Raw genomic sequence first — 18,794 nt, 5'->3', positions numbered from 1 at the left:
CAAGGAGATGGGCAGGACCTCATGTTTGTGCTTTTGACAAATCGGCAAATGTTTAATCTCAAGATGTGCCGGCGCTCATAAATAATGCAGGGTCTGGCTGCCGAGCCCCCAAACTCTCCCCCTGCCAGAGAGGGTGTCTGCTCCGCCCCTAAAAGGAAAACGGCACAAAATCAGACTAAATCCTCTCTCTCTCTCTCCCTCTGTCCTTTTCTCCCTCTGCCGTCTGTCTCCTCCCCTCTAAGGAGACTTACCTCTCTCTCTCTCTCTCTCTCGTTCTCTCGTTCTCTCTCTCGTTCTCTCGTTCTCTGTTTCCCGCTCTCTCATTCTCTCTCGTTCTCTCGTTCTCTGTTTCCCGCTCTCTCATTCTCTCTCGTTCTCTCATTCTCTCTCGTTCTCTTTCTCTCTGTCTCTCTTTCTCTCTCGTTCTCTCTCTCTCTGTCTCTCTTTCTCTCTGTCTCTCTTTCTCTCTTTCTCTCTGCCGCGCTCTCTCTCTTTCTGTCCCTCTCTTTGAAGCTCATATGCCCTTCCTTGTCCCGCCACTAACGATTCCACGACCTGCACAATTCTGAACTGGGCTCACTTTCGTGTTGTCATCCAGTGTATTTTTTCTTCTCTCCCTAATATCCATTTCCTCCTCTTTTGGCTCTCTATTCCAGTGCAGTGTAGGAGGAGAAAGGAGGGTTGCATGCAGCAGGACCAATGACAGAATTATCCTCAAGCAAGGGCTGACGGCTCGCTATCTCCAAGCCCCAGCGGATTGAGAGCAGGCTTTTCCTCTATTGCCTAGATGTAAAAAGCACAGAGAAAGCGTGTAGTGGACTGTGAACCGCATCAAATCCTCTGCATTATTTTTTCCCCCCACAGTTTGTTTGGGTTGTCTACAGACTGGGGAAACTTTGTGATTGTTCTTTCAGAAATTAAGAATTTAATCCTATTGAAGAAGTTCTTTGGTTGTTCCAAAGTCCATCTGAATGTGTCCTTTGAAAAGTTGGAATTATTTATTCTTCAGGAAGCCTTGCACCAAATATAGGGTCTGAGAACTCGAATGCACTGTATATTCGATTGACTGCTTTAATTCAATATCTGCTGTGGGAAAATACTGTACATAAACTAAACAGTGGTGTGATCTGTTGCCTGGAATGATTAGTGTGTGTACCTTAGTTGCCCTCTACACAGCAAAGCTCTACAAATGAATGGTGCTTTGTACTACTTGGAAGCAATCTTTGCTTCGTTTGCTCAGTAATATTTTGTGGTTAGTTAATCCCAGGTTATTTCCAAGAATCTCTGACTAAATGGTTTGTTAACAATTCTCCTAAATCTCATGCGCTCTCTATCTTCCAGGCACTAGGAAGTTGCTACTTTCTTCACGAATCCTTGAAAAACATCCACCAGTTTGATTTCAAAGGTGAGTCCCTCGCCCCCCCAATGAAATCTCTACCCGTTCCCTCTCACATACCCCCCTCCATATAACACCCTACATTCCACGGCCCATCACCGCTTCCATCAAAACCAGTAAGGTTGAGATTGGCAGGGGGAAGATAATGTTCAGGGGCGATAGATGGAATGCTAATGCTTATTAATATTAGGATTTAATTCATGGGTTTTCGGGCTCCACAGTAATTGTGTACGGAGGTTATTGGACAGTTACGGCCCTCTCATCAGCTTGGGGTGTCAGAGGGCCAGGGGCCTGGCGGCCAGGCTAATTAAAGAGGGGATATAGATGTGGAGCCGCAACGTTGTTCCCATTACACCAGAGTCAGCATTTGCACCATCCTCTCACCACCAGTGAAGGACAGGGCGAGGGGGAATGTGAGAGGACACACACACACACACACACGCATGCAGCATTCAGACATGGATACACACGCGCACACAAGCATACAGACACACACACACCCTCACCCGTCAAACACCCTGGATAACAGCATGCTCCTCTTACATGGGATTAGGATATATCCAGAATGAGCTCATTTACGCTTTACAAGATGCTACTGGACTGAATAAACACTTGAACCATGTGGAAGACGTCAATTATTACACCTGCTTCTTTGGTAAAGAACTATGCCACATTTTCCATGACCCGTATTCATTAAGTGTCTCAGAGTAGGATTGCTGATCAGCTCCCTCCTGTCCATTTCAGAATAATCCAAAAGTCCAAACTGATCCTAGATCAGCATTGCTACTCTGAGACGGTTTATGGAAACGGGTCCAGACGTCAGGTGAATGTGGGAGACGTTTTCAGGCTCTGACCCCAGTTCAGGTTATGTGTTGTAGTTACATGATACATCCAGGCTGTATCACAACCGGCCGTGATTGGGAGTCCCATAGGGCGGTGCACAATTGGCCCAGCGTCGTCCAGGTTTGGCCGGTGTAGGCCGCCATTGTAAATAAGAATCTGTTCTTAACTGACTTGCCTAGTTAAATAAAGGTTAAATAAAAAGAAATGAAATACAACATGGATGCCTTAGATCATCCAATGTTGAGGCGAACCGAATAGCGACGCCGTGACCTATACTCATAGGATCAGGTTCAGAGATCTTGACATGCCAAACTGTTTTTACCTCTAAGATATTTTCAGCCTTTTACACGCTGAGTAAAACATGCTCACCCTTTAGTTCTACAAATTTAGGAGGGTTCAAAAGGCTAAAAATATCTGAGAGGTCAAAATGGTTTGGCATGTCAAGCTCTCTGACACTGATCCCATGTGTATGGGTCACGGTGTCACGCTGTTTGGTTCACCTTAGATCATCTAAGGCCTCCTTGTAAGTACAACACACAACCTGAATTTAGACTGGGTCAGCGGGGAGAATCTGTTGCTTCACCTAGTCAGGAGTTCCCATATACTTCCACTAATAACCAGCAGGTGGAGTAGTAGGCTGATGAAGCCCTTGCTTTATGCGTGCATGACTACATCTAGAATCTAGATCTACACAACACTGTTTTGTGACGTTAGTATGTTTGAACTGTGAATCATGCTCTTAAGACTAGCTAGTATTGTATTAATACGGCCTCTTTGGCTTTCCGTCTGTGTTTTTCCCCACAGCCAAGAAATTCAAGAAGGTGGTTGGGAAAGAGATCTACTCAGACACTCTAGAGAGCACACCCATGTTGGAGAAGGAGAAGTTTCCTCAGGACTACTTCCCTGAGGTGCGTATCCTTCCACTGTTGCTGTAGTGACTGAGAGGGACTATCTCTCAGCCTCTGTACTGCTTTCTGAAGCTCTGGGACTTTGATTGACAGAGTGCTGTCATTAATGAACACTACACAGCAATGTGACATTATGACACCACTATCTTAATAAAAGACAGCTGATCTACATGATTTTAGCCCCGATTCAGCTGTCCCAGACAAGTTTCTGACATCTGAGACAAGATCCCCATGTCATTGCCTACTCAGGGCGTGCGGCCGCCACCAACGCTCGTTTAATGTGAGCGGGTCAGAGACGCAATCTGAGGGCTACCGATCTCATCTTTGAGCAGCCCCAGACATCCCAATATTTTCAAAGATGTTTGATTTTATTGGCACAAAATCTGCAATGCTCTTGTAGTGTGAGCATGTTTTGAGAATTGTGATCAGCAATAGCCAATGAGAGCTCGCCAGAGAACAAGCCAGTGAGATGATGACGTTGTTTCGCATAACTCAGAATGTGTAGACACTCAAGCAGGAGCGATGACTGACTACTAGTATGCGTTTGTACTTGCCTTTAACCAAAGCCTAAGTGTTAAATTGGTACAGTGCTGAAGTTCACAAGAAATGTTATTTAATTCAAAACGTTGGCTAGAAATTTCAACTGTGTATGGCAAGCGTGAATGTCTGGCTGCAAACTTTTATGAGGCTGCTTTGAGCCACAGCTTATTCTAGCTACGTTTAACGTCTCCATCACACCGATAGCGTCATTATGCAAAATGGTACGCAGCATCATCTGGATATGTGTGCAACAAAAGTTCAACAATCTCCTTCTGCTACCATATCTGTCAAACCGTCTATGCATACAGTTTGACGCGTACGTTCGACAGATCCAACAAATGCACTGCAACTGCAAGGCAAGCTGCAGGGCAAAAGCAGCTTTCCATTGGAAATGAATGTTCTTCTGGTGTACCAAAATGCAACGACGCGATCGAAACTTTACAATCTAATAACATCAGCACATCATTGTTTTCGCGGGACAGCATGGTGGTATGGAGAATCCTCACGAACAAGTGAGGAATTTTGTAGTGTGTGACTGTGCCAGATCGTTCAGTGTGCGCACCACTAAGTTGTCAAGACAAAAAACGACATAAAAGACTGTCGTTTAATGTGAGTCTCGGCAATGTTAGGATTTTGAAAGTTTTGTAGTGTACACCTGGCGTAAGGCATGGACCTTGTTAATACATTTTGGATGCTTGCATTTAGTCCACATAATACAGTAGGTATTGCAAGTGCTGAAAAAGTTTTGGTTATATATTTCGTTTTTTATTTTACTTGCAACACTTTTGCGGTACTTAGTTTTTGACATGTTTTTTTATATCGAAATGGTTTATGTTGCATAATACATTTTGAATATTTTCAAAAGTAGGTATATGTTTTTACCAAATAAACCACAGAAAAATATAACTATTGGTACTATTACACATTTATGGCAGTGTTTCCTCTTCATCAATGGAGTATTTCCCTTTACTATTTTGCATTTTCACAAAAATACAGTATGAAGTGAAAACACAAGGTTATTTTGGTGTCTGCATTTTTTTTCTTTCTTTACTTTCCCTCAAAAACCAAATGAATACAAGGATCAGTTGAACAGTGGAAGATTGAGATGGCACTCTTGCAAAAGCTTTAATTCAGTGGCTTGCTGGGCTTCGTAGTGCAGCCTGTGTGCGTTGTATGTCTGTTCGTTCTGTGGGTTCCTCTGCTGGGTCCACATCATAAGGGAACGTCGCGCTGTGCTGATATAGTAATAAAGAGCATGAGTGCCCACGTGTCAGCCCCATGCTCCTCGCTCATCTGTCAACCGCGCTCCGCCGGCCACCTCCTCAAATATATGCAAAGGAGATGGATACATCCTTTCACAGACGTAGTCTCCCAATTTCCGTCTCTTTCACACACACACTCTCATGTACACGTTCTCTCTCTGTCTCTCTCTGTCTCTCTCTCTCTGTCTGTCTCTCTATCTCTCTCTCTCTCTGCCCCCCCCCACCCACCTTGGAGTTCCCCATTTTGCCATTTTCAAAGATGATCTAAAACCAATTACATCGATTGAGGCGTGAAGTCGTTTAAAATTATTACAAGAAACGGGTGTTTGGTGCGTTACGAGGACAAGCGCAAAACAAAACTGGGTGCTAAAAGCAAGCAGATGCCTAAGAAAGTTTACTCCCTGATTTATGCCTCTTTGCCAGCTGGGTTATGAATCCAGGATGATGCTCCCGAGAGCAGCACTCCAGATAATGTTAGACATTTAAAAATATCAGATTTGTGTAGTCTATCAGGGCCGAGTATTTTTTCTTCTCCTCCCCCCGCCCAGCTCCGTAGTGAGAAATTGGTTATCATAGATCACAGATACTGCTCAAACCTCTTATGAAAGATGAATTAATTTCACTAATGCTTTAATGCAGAGCTCTCATGAGGAAGTCAGGCGCGCGATAACCCCTGCCTTGTCCCCGCTTCCTCCATGGTGATTTATGCTGTCTTTTAGTAGATGAAACCGCCTGGATTTGCCATTCATCTGCAGCCTTAAGGAATTCTATTAACAGGGGATCTGGGACAAGACGGACCGCCACGGACCGCAATGGGGGGGTCCAACTGGGTTCTGCAGGGTACTGCTCTGGGTCTCAAGAGTGTTGTGGAAACTGGATAGTCATCCTAAGACATGATATACTAGAAAAGAGACCTCGCCAAGACCTTAGAATATGTGCGCTACAGAGAGCATGGGTTAATACATGTTATCTTCCATTAGAATCTACTGTATAAAGGTATAATTTTCTGTCATTTTCTAATGTTTTGATACCCCGTATAGAGAGGTGAAGCTATAGAATGTAGCAGCAGACAGTTTAGCCAGCTTGTCGGAGACTAACACCTCTCTTTCTCCGCTTGCACGTTAGCTTTACAGTCCACCGTTAATAAACTGTCACTCGGAGAGGGCCTGATGACATCATGGTGGGAGGGGTTGGTCTGTACGGCCCCTGCTTGAGTGACAGCGCTGGTTAAAGACTAGCAATGTAACAGAGACAAAATTACATTTCCTGGCATCTCTTAGATTTGAGTGCCCTTGGGTTGGTTGTGTGTGTGAATGTGTGGGTGTATACTAGTGTATGGGTGTGTATACTAGTGTACAGTTTAAGTCAGAAGTTTACATACACATAGGTTGGAGTCATTAAAACTCGTTTTTCAACCACTCCACAAATTTCTTGTTAACAAACTAGTTTTGCCAAGTTTGTTAGGACATTTGCTTTGTGTATGACACAAGTAATTTTTCCAACAATTGTTGATTATTTCACAATTCCAGTGGGTCAGAAGTTTACATACACTAACTTGATTGTGCCTTTAAAGAGCTTGGAAAATTCCAGAAAATTATGTCATGGCTTTAGAAGCTTCTGATAGGCTAATTGACATCTGTTGAGTCAATTGGAGGTGTACCTGTGGATGTATTTCAAGGCCTACCTTCAAACTCAATGCCTCTTTGCTTGACATCATGGGAAAATCAAAAGAAATCAGCAAAAACCTCAGATATTTTTTTTAGACCTCCACAAGGTGAAATTTCCAAACGCCTGAAGGTACCACGTTCATCTGTACAAACAATAGTACGCAAGTATAAACACCATGGGACCACGCAGTCATCATACCGCTCAGGAAGGAGAGGCGTTCTGTCTCCTAGAGATGAACGTACTTTGGTGCGAAAAGTGCAAATCAATCACAGAACAACAGCAAAGGACCTTGTGAAGATGCTGGAGGAAACGGGTACAAAAGTAAGTATATCCACAGTAAAATTAGTTCTATATCGACATAACTTGAAAGGCCCCTCAGCAAGGAAGAAGCCACTGCTCCAAAACCGCCATAAAAAAGCCAGACTACGGTTTGCAACTGCACATGGGGACAAAAATTGTACTTTTTGGAGAAATGTCCTCTGGTCTGATGAAACAGAATTATAACTGTTTGGCCATAATGACCATCGTTATGTTTGGAGGAAAAAGGGGGAGGCTTGCAAGCCAAAGAACACCATCCCAACTGTGAAGCACGGGGGTGGCAGCATCATGTTGTGGGGGTGCTTTGCTGCAGGAGGGACTGGTGCACTTCACAAAATAGATTGCATCTTGAGGAAGGAAAATTATGTGGATATATTGAAGCAACATCTCAAGTCATCAGTCAGGAAGTTAAAGCTTGGTCGCAAATTGGTCTTCCAAATGGACAATGACCCAAGCATACTTCCAAAGTTGTGGCAAAATGGCTTAAGGACGACAAAGTCAAGGTATTGGAATGGCCATCACAAAGCCCTGACCTCAATTCTATAGAAAATGTATGGGCAGAACTGAAAAGGTGTGTGCGAGCAAGGAGGTCTGCAAACCTGACTCAGTTACACCAGCTCTGTCAGGAGGAATGGGCCAAAATTCACCCAACTTATTGTGGGAAGCTTGTGGAAGGCTAGCTGAAACGTTTGACCCAAGTTAAACAATTTAAAGGCAATGCTACCAAGTACTAATTGAGTGTATGTAAACTTCTGACCCACTGGGAATGTGATGAAAGAAATAAAAGCTGAAATAAACCATTCTCTCTACTATTTTTCTGACATTTCACATTCTTAAAATAAAGTGGTGATCCTAACTGACCTAAGGCAGGGAATATTTAGTAGGATTAAATGTCAGGAATTGTGAAAACTGAGTTTAAATGTATTTGGCTAAGGTGTATGTAAACTTCCGACTTCAACTGTATTAATGTTGTGTGTTTGCTTTGACCCCTACTCATACCCCTGTCACACACAGCCTTGCTGTCTCATGTAGACCTCTCATGTCCACAATGGGGGTGAACAGGATCCTACTGTGATCCCAAGTCCCCTGGGTTGAGTCTGCTGAAATGACAACCCCTCCCTCCATGTATGCAAAACACACTGCCTTCATACTCCACAGATTGTGAGTTATGGCTTGAAGTGGAGGAGAAAGGAGGGAGGGACATTAATTGAAAAGCTGAATAAGAAGGAACTGGACAAAATAGCGGGCAAATTACTTTTGAAAGGTCGATGTGATGGATTTGGTGACCTGTCATTTCTTGTTGTTCCGTCAATCCTTTCAACTCGCCCGAGTATTTATAAATATATTTGTTGCTGCAATAATACATGCTTCCAAAAAACATTGCATCGTAAGGATTTCTCCTTGGCTTATATAAATAAAGTGTTCGACCGAGACGCCAATGTCCCCTTTCCAATGATTGTGCACGGAAGTGGAAAAAAACTAACCGGGCCGTAGATCATTGTCCATACAAGTTTGTATTTCTTGGTTGCTACCACACGTCTGCTCATAAAAGCATTGGTTGTGGACTACACTCAAGACACCCTTTAAGTACCCTCTGCTGTAAACTCTGATATTATGATTATGCGGCAGCCATACAAGTCCAGTTTTCAATGCAAGTCAACACCCCTTTAAATGGGAAAATGGTATTGTTTCTACCCATGGTCCAGAGACCGTCCAGCTAGATCTGTCCTATAGGCTACCTGCCCCATTCCCCAGCCCCTGTATGTACTGTACTGTATGTTCTCCCCTCAGTCCCCACTGTCTCTATAAAGGGCTTGTCCTTCCCGTAAACCTCTACACAACACTGGATTTGGGACATTTTAAACAGCAGCACCTTCCCTCCCATCCCACACACACTCAGTCTGGTCCAGTTCCTACTAGTTCCACACCCCAGTCAGACCCCCCTCTCTTATTTGATGGGGATGATGGAATAAAGATACATGGGGGGTTCTGCATGAGGCCAAATCAGTCAGGGTTTGTGTGTATTACTTATTACTCACAGTGCATATCTGTTACGGGGACCTGTGTAACCCTGTCCTGTACTCCCTTATGGGTCTGCCCCACCGCACACTGTTATTTATAGGGGGATGGTCTGTCAGCTGAGATATAAGAAAGGTCAACAACAACAAAAACAGAGTGGGATTGGTGTTCCGCAATCCTGTACCACCATGACACGCGCGACATTTCATAGTGGAAGTGAGAACTTCCGATGGACACAACTGGGGAGTTTATGGTGTCGCTTCATCTAATAGCGAATCCATTTCATAGCCCCATAGCTCGCTCTCCACTACTCCCCTCTCCGTCCCTTATCTGTATTGGCTGGGAGCCTGGCTGTCATGGCTGACCCACTCTGTATAGCCGTTCATCACTGTCACAGCCTAGGCACCCATCACTGGCCACGGAAGGTCAGCCTGTGTCACCCTCAGCCTCACAACCTTTTACTGCCTCACTCCACCACCCGCCCCCATGGTGACCCCTCACTGGCCAGGCCAGACCTGACCCCTCCCAGACGATGGGGTCTTGGGGTGGCTGGACATCACCTGGGCCTACGCTACTCTGTCAGATGAAGTGTAGATGTTGTCTCTGTCTGTCTCACTCACTGATGATACTGTGGCTGTGGTACCAGCCTGAGTGGCAGCTTTTCAGCTGTCCTGCCTAGAGCAATAGGAAATGTACATTTTTATCTCTCCGGCCAGGGTTTTTTCCCCCTGGCCCTGTAACATGTTCTGTAGGCATTAAGGTGAGGTCGACGTTTCACTCTAGCGTTTGATTGGGTGCATGACAGTTGGTTGTCACTCCCAGTCTGAATGTCCCAGTCCCCTTGTGAATGACAGCTCTGTGTGTTGATGAATGGAAGGGAATGTGTGCAGCATGTGTGCGTGTCACATTAACCAAACGATAAGACAAGGGTCAATCAGTCATAGGAGGAGGAAATGGGGCAATCTGAGGTTGCACGTCAGGGACGTGATGGATTTTTATGTTGTGATTTGTAGTTAATGGCTCTTTAAATTAAATTTAGATTACATATATTTCGCGCTGCGTTAAGAGAGCAGGTTTGGACACCACCCTCTTCTCTCCTCCTCACTCCCCCCCACCCCCGTCATCCTCTTCTCTCTTTATTCAAGTTCTTACAATGTTGTTACATACTGTATATCACGTCATATATATATATACAGTACATATATAAATCTCTCTCAGGAAGTCAGGTAAAATAAAGATGAAATTGAGATATGATGCCAACAAATTTCTACTTACCACCTAAATGTAAATGTGGTTATTGAATGAATTTCCTTGAAACATCTGTGTTTTGTTGAATTTGTTGAAGTACTTTCTCATTTATTTTCAACGACTGCATAATGTAAGGTATTCGTTATATTATTTGTCTTTTTAAATTATCACAAAATATTTATCAACTGCATTATGTTCATGAAAAACTATTTTGGTTTACCTTAAACCAGGCCGCGTACCGCAGCTGACCCGGAGCACATTCCTCTCACGCTCACTGCTCTCACTCTCTCTCTCACACACTCACTCTCTCACTCTCTCTCACTCATTCTCTATTTCACTCACTCACTCACTCACTCACTCACTCACTCACTCACTCACTCACTCACTCACTCACTCACTCACTCACTCACTCACTCAAAGTCACAATGTTGGACAGTGTGGTATAATTGGACCCATACATTCTGCCAGGCGGTATAGATTAATTCAAGTATGCTAATGTAATTCAATTTGATACAGTTCATCTTGTACTAATGCAGATTGAAGGATGTGAGACGCAATCAAATTGCTTTCAGGCCTACACATTTGCATCTAAGTTTTTAAATAAAATTAGTCAATTTGTAATTATGTGACCTGGGCCATAATTAGTTTATTCATCGCCATGGTTAACTCCCCATTAGGACGCTTCGATAGCTCCTGGGTTATTTGTTTATTTATGCATTCAAAATTAGGACGGTTGCGGCATCAATTTGTCTCTCATTTAATAATGAGCTTCATGGTAAATCATGTGCTGCGTGAGAGCTGGGACTCCTGACTGGGTAATTCACTCAGTAGCACTAATGGGGTGAGGCTATAGGAGGTTGACCAGGTGGCTATTGGTCAGGCCTCAGACCATTTTGGAGGTAATACTGTTTTTCCCCGTTGTCATGCAGTGTCATTGGGCTCAGGTTGGACAAATGTAAATACAGGGGAAATGGATCATACTGAAACAAAACAAACTCTTAGAGGGTTGTCTTTGCATTGGTATAGCACTCGTATGAATGGGATGACTGTGTATGCCATTTGAGATTTGTATTTTTAAATTAATTGAATATTTAAAACATACAATATACTTGCAGTGAAGCCGCTCAACAACTACATCACATTAGTCATCTAACAGACTCACATCCAGAGTGACCCACAGAAGCAACCAGGGTCAACGCCCTGCTCAAGGGCACGTCGACAGATCTCCCACAAGGTCAAAAACGGGGACCCGAACCAGCGATTCATCAGCCAACAGCCCAAGCTCCCAACCGCCAGGCCACCAGCCCTACAAGATCCCCCCGAGCTGCCCCTCAACCATCCGAGACCCCCCTCACAGCCCCCCCCCCGAGCCCCCGTCCCCAATGCACCAACAAAATGAACAAAATCGAATAAAGACCAAGGAAAACAGAAAACAATGCAAAAATCAACAAGGACAACAAAAATCAAAACAGCAAGGCCACTGCTGTTTGACTGCATGTATGGCACTATTTACATGTGTGTGTTTTTGTCCATGTATGTGGGCATTTGAATGAGAGTGTGTGTGTATATGCATGTGTACAAACACCTGCACGGCATCAGCCTCAGGCAAACTGGCATGAGCTGTAACAACACTGCCCCTCAGTGTCATTCAAACTTACTTTTGTTTTGTTTAATATTACATTTTTTTTTACATTTTAGTCATTTAGCAGACGCTCTTATCCAGAGCGACTTACAGTAGAGTGCATACATTTTATAACATTTTTTTTTTTACATTTTTTTTTTTACATACTGAGACAAGGAAATCCCTACCGGCCAAGAGCAGACGCTCTTATCCAGAGCGACTTACAGTAGAGTGCATACATTTTATTACATTTTTACATACTGAGACAAGGATATCCCTACCGGCCAAACCCTCCCTACCGGCCAAACCCTCCCTAACCCGGACGACGCTATGCCAATTGTGCGTCGCCCCACGGATCTCCCGGTTGCGGCCGGCTGCGACAGAGCCTGGGCGCGAACCCAGCCCAGCCTGGGCGCGAACCCAGAGACTCTGGTGGCGCAGCTAGCACTGCGATGCAGTGCCCTAGACCACTGCGCCACCCGGGAGACATTTTGACTTTATTTATTTTTTACTTTTATCTTTGACCGTCATTCTATCCCCCGCCCAGCAGCTCTATTCCCACTTGTCTCCAATTCCACATCCCAACCCTCAGCTTCCCTCAGCCCATCCCACCTATCTCTGCTGGCCACCCTCTTCGGATTTCTACGCACCATATATCTTTCAATTATCTTTCAACTGTAATATCCTATGTTTCATGGGATCGTGGCTCAATGGATATTCAGCTGGCGGGATATACGCTGCACCGGCAAGATAGAACAGCACACTCTGGTAAGGCGAGGGGTGGCGGTCTGTGCATATTTGTAAACAACAGCTGGTGCACGAAATCTAAGGAAGTCTCTAGATTTTGCTCGCCTGAAGTAGAGTATATTGTGATAAATTGCAGGCCACACTTCTTGCCTAGAGAGTTTTCAGCTATACTTTTCGTGGCTGTTTATTTACCACCACAGACAGATGCTGGCACTAAGATCACACTCAGTCAGCTGTATAAGGAAATAAGCAAACAGAAAACTACTCACCCAGAGGTGGCGCTCCTAGTGGCCGGAGAATTTAATGCAGGGAAACTTAAATCAGTTCTACCAAATTTCCATCAACATATTAAATGTGCAACTAGAGGGAAAAAAATTCTAGATCTCCACACACAGAGACGTGTACAAAGCTCTCCCTCCATTTGGTAAATCCGACCACAACTCTATCCTCCTGATTTCTGCTAACAAGCAAACATTAAAGCAGGAAGCACCAGTTACTCGGTCTATAAAAAAGTGGTCAGATGAAGCAGATGCTAAACTACAGGACTGTTTTGCTATCACAGACTGGAACATGTTCCGGGATTCTTCTGATGGCTTTGAGGAGTACACCACATCAGTCACTGGCTTTATCAATAAGTGCATCGAGGGCGTCGTCCCCACAGTGAGTGTACGTACATACCCCAACCAGAAGCCATGGATTACAGGCAACATTCACACTGACCTAAAGGGTAGAGCTGCCCGCTTTCAAGGTGCGGGACTCTAACCCAGAAGCTTACAAGAAATCCTGTTATGCCTTGCGACGAACCATCAAACAGGCAAAGCGTCAATACAGGGCTAAGATTGAATAATACTACACCGGCTCCGACGCTCGTCTTATGTGGCAGGGCTTGCAAACTATTACAGCCTACAAAGGGAAGAACAGCCACGAGCTGCCCAGTGACACGAGCCGACCAGACGAGCTAAATCACTTCTATGCTCACTTCGAGGCAAGCAACACTGAGGCATGCATGAGAGCATCAGCTGTTCCGGACGACTGTGTGATCACGCTCTTCGTAGCCGACGTGAGTAAGACCTTTAAACAGGTCAACATACACAAGGCTGCAGGGCCAGACAGATTACCAGGACGTGTGCTCCGGGCATGTGCTGACCAACTGGCACGTGTCTTCACTGACATTTTCAACATGTCCCTGATTGAGTCTGTAATACCAACATGTTTCAAGCAGATTACCATAGTCCCTGTGCCCAAGAACACAAAGGCAACCTGCCTAAATGACTACAGACCCGTAGCACTCATGTCCGTAGCCATGAAGTGCTTTGAAAAGTTGGTAATGGCTCACATCAACACCATTATCCCAGAAACCCTAGACCCACTCCAATTTGCATACCGCCCAAACAGATCCACAGACGATGCAATCTCTTGCACTCCACACTGCCCTTTCCCACCTGGACAAAAGGAACACCTATGTGAGAATGCTATTCATTGACTACAGCTCAGCGTTCAACACCATAGCGCCCTCAAAGCTCATCACTAAACTAAGGACCCTGGGACTAAACACCTCCCTCTGCACCTGGATCCTGGACTTCAAGACTAAGGCTAAGGAGATGATTGTGGATTGTGGACTACAGGAAAAGGAGGACTGAGCACGCCCCCATTCTCATCGACGGGGCTGTAGTGGAGCAGGTTGAGAGCTTCAAGTTCCTTGGTGTCCACATCAACAACAAACTAGAATGGTCCAATCACACAAAGACAGTCGTGAAGAGGGCACAACAAAGCCTATTCCCCCTCAGGAAACTAAAAAGATTTGGCATGGGTCCCGAGATCCTCAAAAGGTTCTACAGCTGCAATATCGAGACCATCCTGACTGGTTGCTTCACTACCTGGTACGGCAATTGCTCGGCATCTGACCGCAAGGCACTACAGAGGGTAGTGCGTACGGCCCAGTACATCACTGGAGCTAAGCTGCCTGCCATCCAGGACCTCTACACCAGGCGGTGTCAGAGGAAGGCCCAAAAAATTGTCAAAGACCCCAGCCACCCCAGTCATAGACTGTTCTCTCTACTACCGCATAACAAGCGGTACCGGAGTGCCAAGTCTAGGACAAAAAGGCTTCTCAACAGTTTTTACCTCCAAGCCGTAAGACTCCTGAACAGGTAATCAAATGGTTACCCAGACTATTTGCATTGTGTGCCCCCCTCCAACCCCCCCCAACCCCTCTTTTTACGCTGCTGCTACTCTCTTTTTATCATATATGCATAGTCACTTTAACTATACATTCATGTACATACTACCTCAATTGGGCCGACCAACCAGTGCTCCCGCATATTGGCTAACCGGGCTATCTGTATTGTGTCCCACCCGCCAACACCCTCTTTTATGCTACTGCTACTTTCTGTTCATCATATATACACTGCTCAAAAAAATAAAGGGAACACTTAAACAACACAATGTAACTCCAAGTCAATCACACTTCTGTGAAATCAAACTGTCCACTTAGGAAGCAACACTGATTGACAATAAATTTCACATGCTGTTGTGCAAATGGAATAGACAACAGGTGGAAATTATAGGCAATTAGCAAGACACCCCCAATAAAGGAGTGGTTCTACAGGTGGTGACCACAGACCAATTCTCAGTTCCTATGCTTCCTGGCTGATGTTTTGGTCACTTTTGAATGCTGGCGGTGCTTTCACTCTAGTGGTAGCATGAGACGGAGTCTACAACCCACACAAGTGGCTCAGGTATTGCAGCTCATCCAGGATGGCACATCAATGCGAGCTGTGGCAAGAAGGTTTGCTGTGTCTGTCAGTGTAGTGTCCAGAGCATGGAGGCGCTACCAGGAGACAGGCCAGTACATCAGGAGACGTGGAGGAGGCCGTAGGAGGGCAACAACCCAGCAGCAGGACCGCTACCTCCGCCTTTGTGCAAGGAGGAGCACTGCCAGAGCCCTGCAAAATGACCTCCAGCAGGCCACAAATGTGCATGTGTCTGCTCAAACAGTCAGAAACAGACTCCATGAGGGTGGTATGAGGGCCCGACGTCCACAGGTGGGGGTTGTGCTTACAGCCCAACACCGTGCAGGACGTTTGGCATTTGCCAGAGAACACCAAGATTGGCAAATTCGCCACTGGCGCCCTGTGCTCTTCACAGATGAAAGCAGGTTCACACTGAGCACATGAGCACATGTGACAGACGTGACAGAGTCTGGAGACGCCGTGGAGAACGTTCTGCTGCCTGCAACATCCTCCAGCATGACCGGTTTGGCGGTGGGTCAGTCATGGTGTGGGGTGGCATTTCTTTGGGGGGCCGCACAGCCCTCCATGTGCTCGCCAGAGGTAGCCTGACTGCCATTAGGTACCGAGATGAGATCCTCAGACCCCTTGTGTGACCATATGCTGGTGCAGTTGGCCCTGGGTTCCTCCTAATGCAAGATAATGCTAGACCTCATGTGGCTGGAGTGTGTCAGCAGTTCCTGCAAGAGGAAGGCATTGATGCTATGGACTGGCCCGCCCGTTCCCCAGACCTGAATCCAATTGACCACATCTGGGACATCATGTCTCGCTCCATCCACCAACGCCACGTTGCACCACAGACTGTACAGGAGTTGGCGGATGCTTTAGTCCAGGTCTGGGAGGAGATCCCTCAGGAGACCATCCGCCACCTCATCAGGAGCATGCCCAGGCGTTGTAGGGAGGTCATACAGGCACGTGGAGGCCACACACACTACTGAGCCTCATTTTGACTTGTTTTAAGGACATTACATCAAAGTTGGATCAGCCTGTAGTGTGGTTTTCCACTTTCATTTTGAGTGTGACTCCAAATCCAGACCTCCATGGGTTGATAAATTTGTGTGTGATTTTGTTGTCAGCACATTCAACTATGTAAAGAAAAAAGTATTTAATAAGAATATTTCATTCATTCAGATCTAGGATGTGTTATTTTAGTGTTCCCTTTATTTTTTTGAGCAGTGTACATAGTCACTTTAACCATATCTACATGTACATACTACCTCAATCAGCCTAACCGGTGTCTGTATGTAGTCTTGCTACTTTTATAGCCTCGCTACTGTATATAGCCTGTCTTTTTACTGTTGTTTTATTTCTTTACCTACCTATTGTTCACCTAATACCTTTTTTTCACTTGGTTAGAGCCTGTAAATAAGCATTTCACTGTAAGGTCTACACCTGTTGTATTCGGCGCACGTGACAAATACACTTTGATTTGATTTGAACTATGCTGTGATGTTTAAGTTTAACATTCAATTTCAATCTATCTAATGGAATAGAATCCACAGATAGGAAAGTTGATGATAAATACTTTTACTAAGAGTATTAGTTATTGAGTGACCCGGTCTCTCCAGATCTCCCAATAATACTATTTCTACGGTCAATTTTAGATCATTGTTATGCATTTTCAGACATTCCTGAATCTGAGACCAGAAACAGGCTACCTGAGGGCAATACCAAAATAAATGGTCTATTGATTCTGTATTCTCACAACAAAATTTGCAGAGCTGTGATGATTGTATGCCCCAAATATCCAACATTTTGTTGGTGGCAAGAATTCTATATAATAATTTTAGCTGAAAAGCACGAAGTCTTGAATCTTGCGTAATTTTATATATCAACTTAAATCTGTAACATGGAATCGGTGCATCAAAAATCTCTTCCTAACTGTTTTGTAATCTGTATGGCACAGCTGTCAACATCCTGGTCCTCAAATGAAACTGGTATACTTTCCTATTTATGCTATTTTTATTCCTCCTCCAGTTTTGATCTTTGATATTGGGCAGACAGACCAGTTCCCTACCTCCTCCCGCTGCCACCTGCCTCCTCCATTTTTGGGGTAATGCTGTAATCAATTGGTTGTAATCTTGGATTGAGCAGACCTTCCCGTACAATTCTGATAACTCCATGAAAGACAACTCTACATTTCCAATTTTCAATATAATATAAAAACAAAATACCCTTTTCAAACAACTTTCCCATAAATACAGGTATTTTATCAATCGGCACATTTGAGTTCAGCCAAAGCATTTATTCTATTTTTTCAGGGGATGAAATTGAAATTGTAGCCAGCTCTGCATTGCTTGTTTAAAAAAAAGAGAGATACTTTGAAAAAAGTATAATTTTCAGGTAATCGAAAATGAGACATGACAATCTGCACAAAGGCAAAAAGGCCATTTAAAAAAAATGGATGAGCTTTTCTTAGTAATCTACTTGAGAACAATTGAAGGTGCACTGCAGTAAGGTCCAATTCCATGCGATCCATGCTCACATTCAGTTGGCATGATGTCTCCCTCTGTTACAGTGCAAGTGGTCCAGAAAAGGCTTCATCAGGACTAGATGGGCTCTGGCTGACTGGTGAGTTTCCAAGACATCTCATTACACCTCAAACTACACCTATGATCAAACAGAATTTCTCAGCTTTTCATTGAGGTGCATTTTAGGGTCACATCCAGCTGTGACTACCCATAAAGCCTAGCAGTATCACCCGCAGTACCTGTCACTTTGGCTTTACCCCACTATCCATAGGCTATATCCCAGGGGGCTTTGCAGGTCCCGGTCCAGTCTTCATAGAGAGGCAAGGTAGAGTCAGTCTTCCCTAGAGAGAGAGGCTTTACTTCTCTCCCCATCCCGGGATTAGATTAGACGTAATCTCGTTAGCCAAGCAGTTGCATATGACAGATGACAGAAAACATTACATGCAATTGAACCTGTGTGAGATGAATACAAACGTTTTGAGAGGGAGGGATGGAGGAGGGAGGGGGTTGTAATCGAATAGAAGGATGACATGAGAACAAAAGGGCTGAAACGGTAACACTCTAATAGAGACAGGCATGACGCGAGACAGGGACCTGAAGGGAGAGACAGAGAGAGGGAGGGAGATTGACAGGGATGGGAGAGAGGGACACGGATGAGAGGGACATTTTACCTATATATTTAGAAGTTTGTCAGCAGGAGAAGCGTCTTGAGGTGAGACATCCACTCTCATTTACAGAGATCGATATATAGTCAACAGTGGATCAATGAGACATGCTTAGCAGCATTAGCACCACTAGGAGTAAAGTGGACATGTCACTCAGCCTGTAGGGCAACCAGGCAAGTTAATCGAACTGCTCCATTCACAGAACCAAATGTATAGCACTGGTCCACAGGCCACGAGGTCAATCATGTGATTCAGGTGTCTCAAACTCAAATATCCTGGTCTTTCGGTCTCCCCCACAG

The 18,794-nt window shown here is 44.8% G+C and overlaps 1 protein-coding gene across 4 annotated transcripts in view; it reads left to right on the top strand.

Annotated features, from left to right (window-relative positions):
- Positions 1–18,794, top strand: part of LOC139562071 (inositol polyphosphate-5-phosphatase A-like) — a 268,112-nt gene that overhangs the window by 136,579 nt on the left and 112,739 nt on the right. For all 4 annotated transcript variants that reach the window (XM_071379382.1, XM_071379386.1, XM_071379384.1 and 1 more), the window contains exons 5-7: positions 1,342–1,405; positions 3,044–3,147; positions 17,878–17,930. In XM_071379382.1, the coding sequence (XP_071235483.1) occupies positions 1,342–1,405; positions 3,044–3,147; positions 17,878–17,930 (221 nt within the window). The remainder of the gene's footprint in view (positions 1–1,341; positions 1,406–3,043; positions 3,148–17,877; positions 17,931–18,794) is intronic.

The sequence above is a fragment of the Salvelinus alpinus genome, chromosome 32 (assembly GCF_045679555.1).
Source record: "Salvelinus alpinus chromosome 32, SLU_Salpinus.1, whole genome shotgun sequence".
Lineage (NCBI taxonomy): Eukaryota > Metazoa > Chordata > Actinopteri > Salmoniformes > Salmonidae > Salvelinus > Salvelinus alpinus.
The sequence above is the reverse complement of the archived record's forward strand: the minus strand, read 5'-3'. Positions and strand labels throughout refer to the sequence as shown.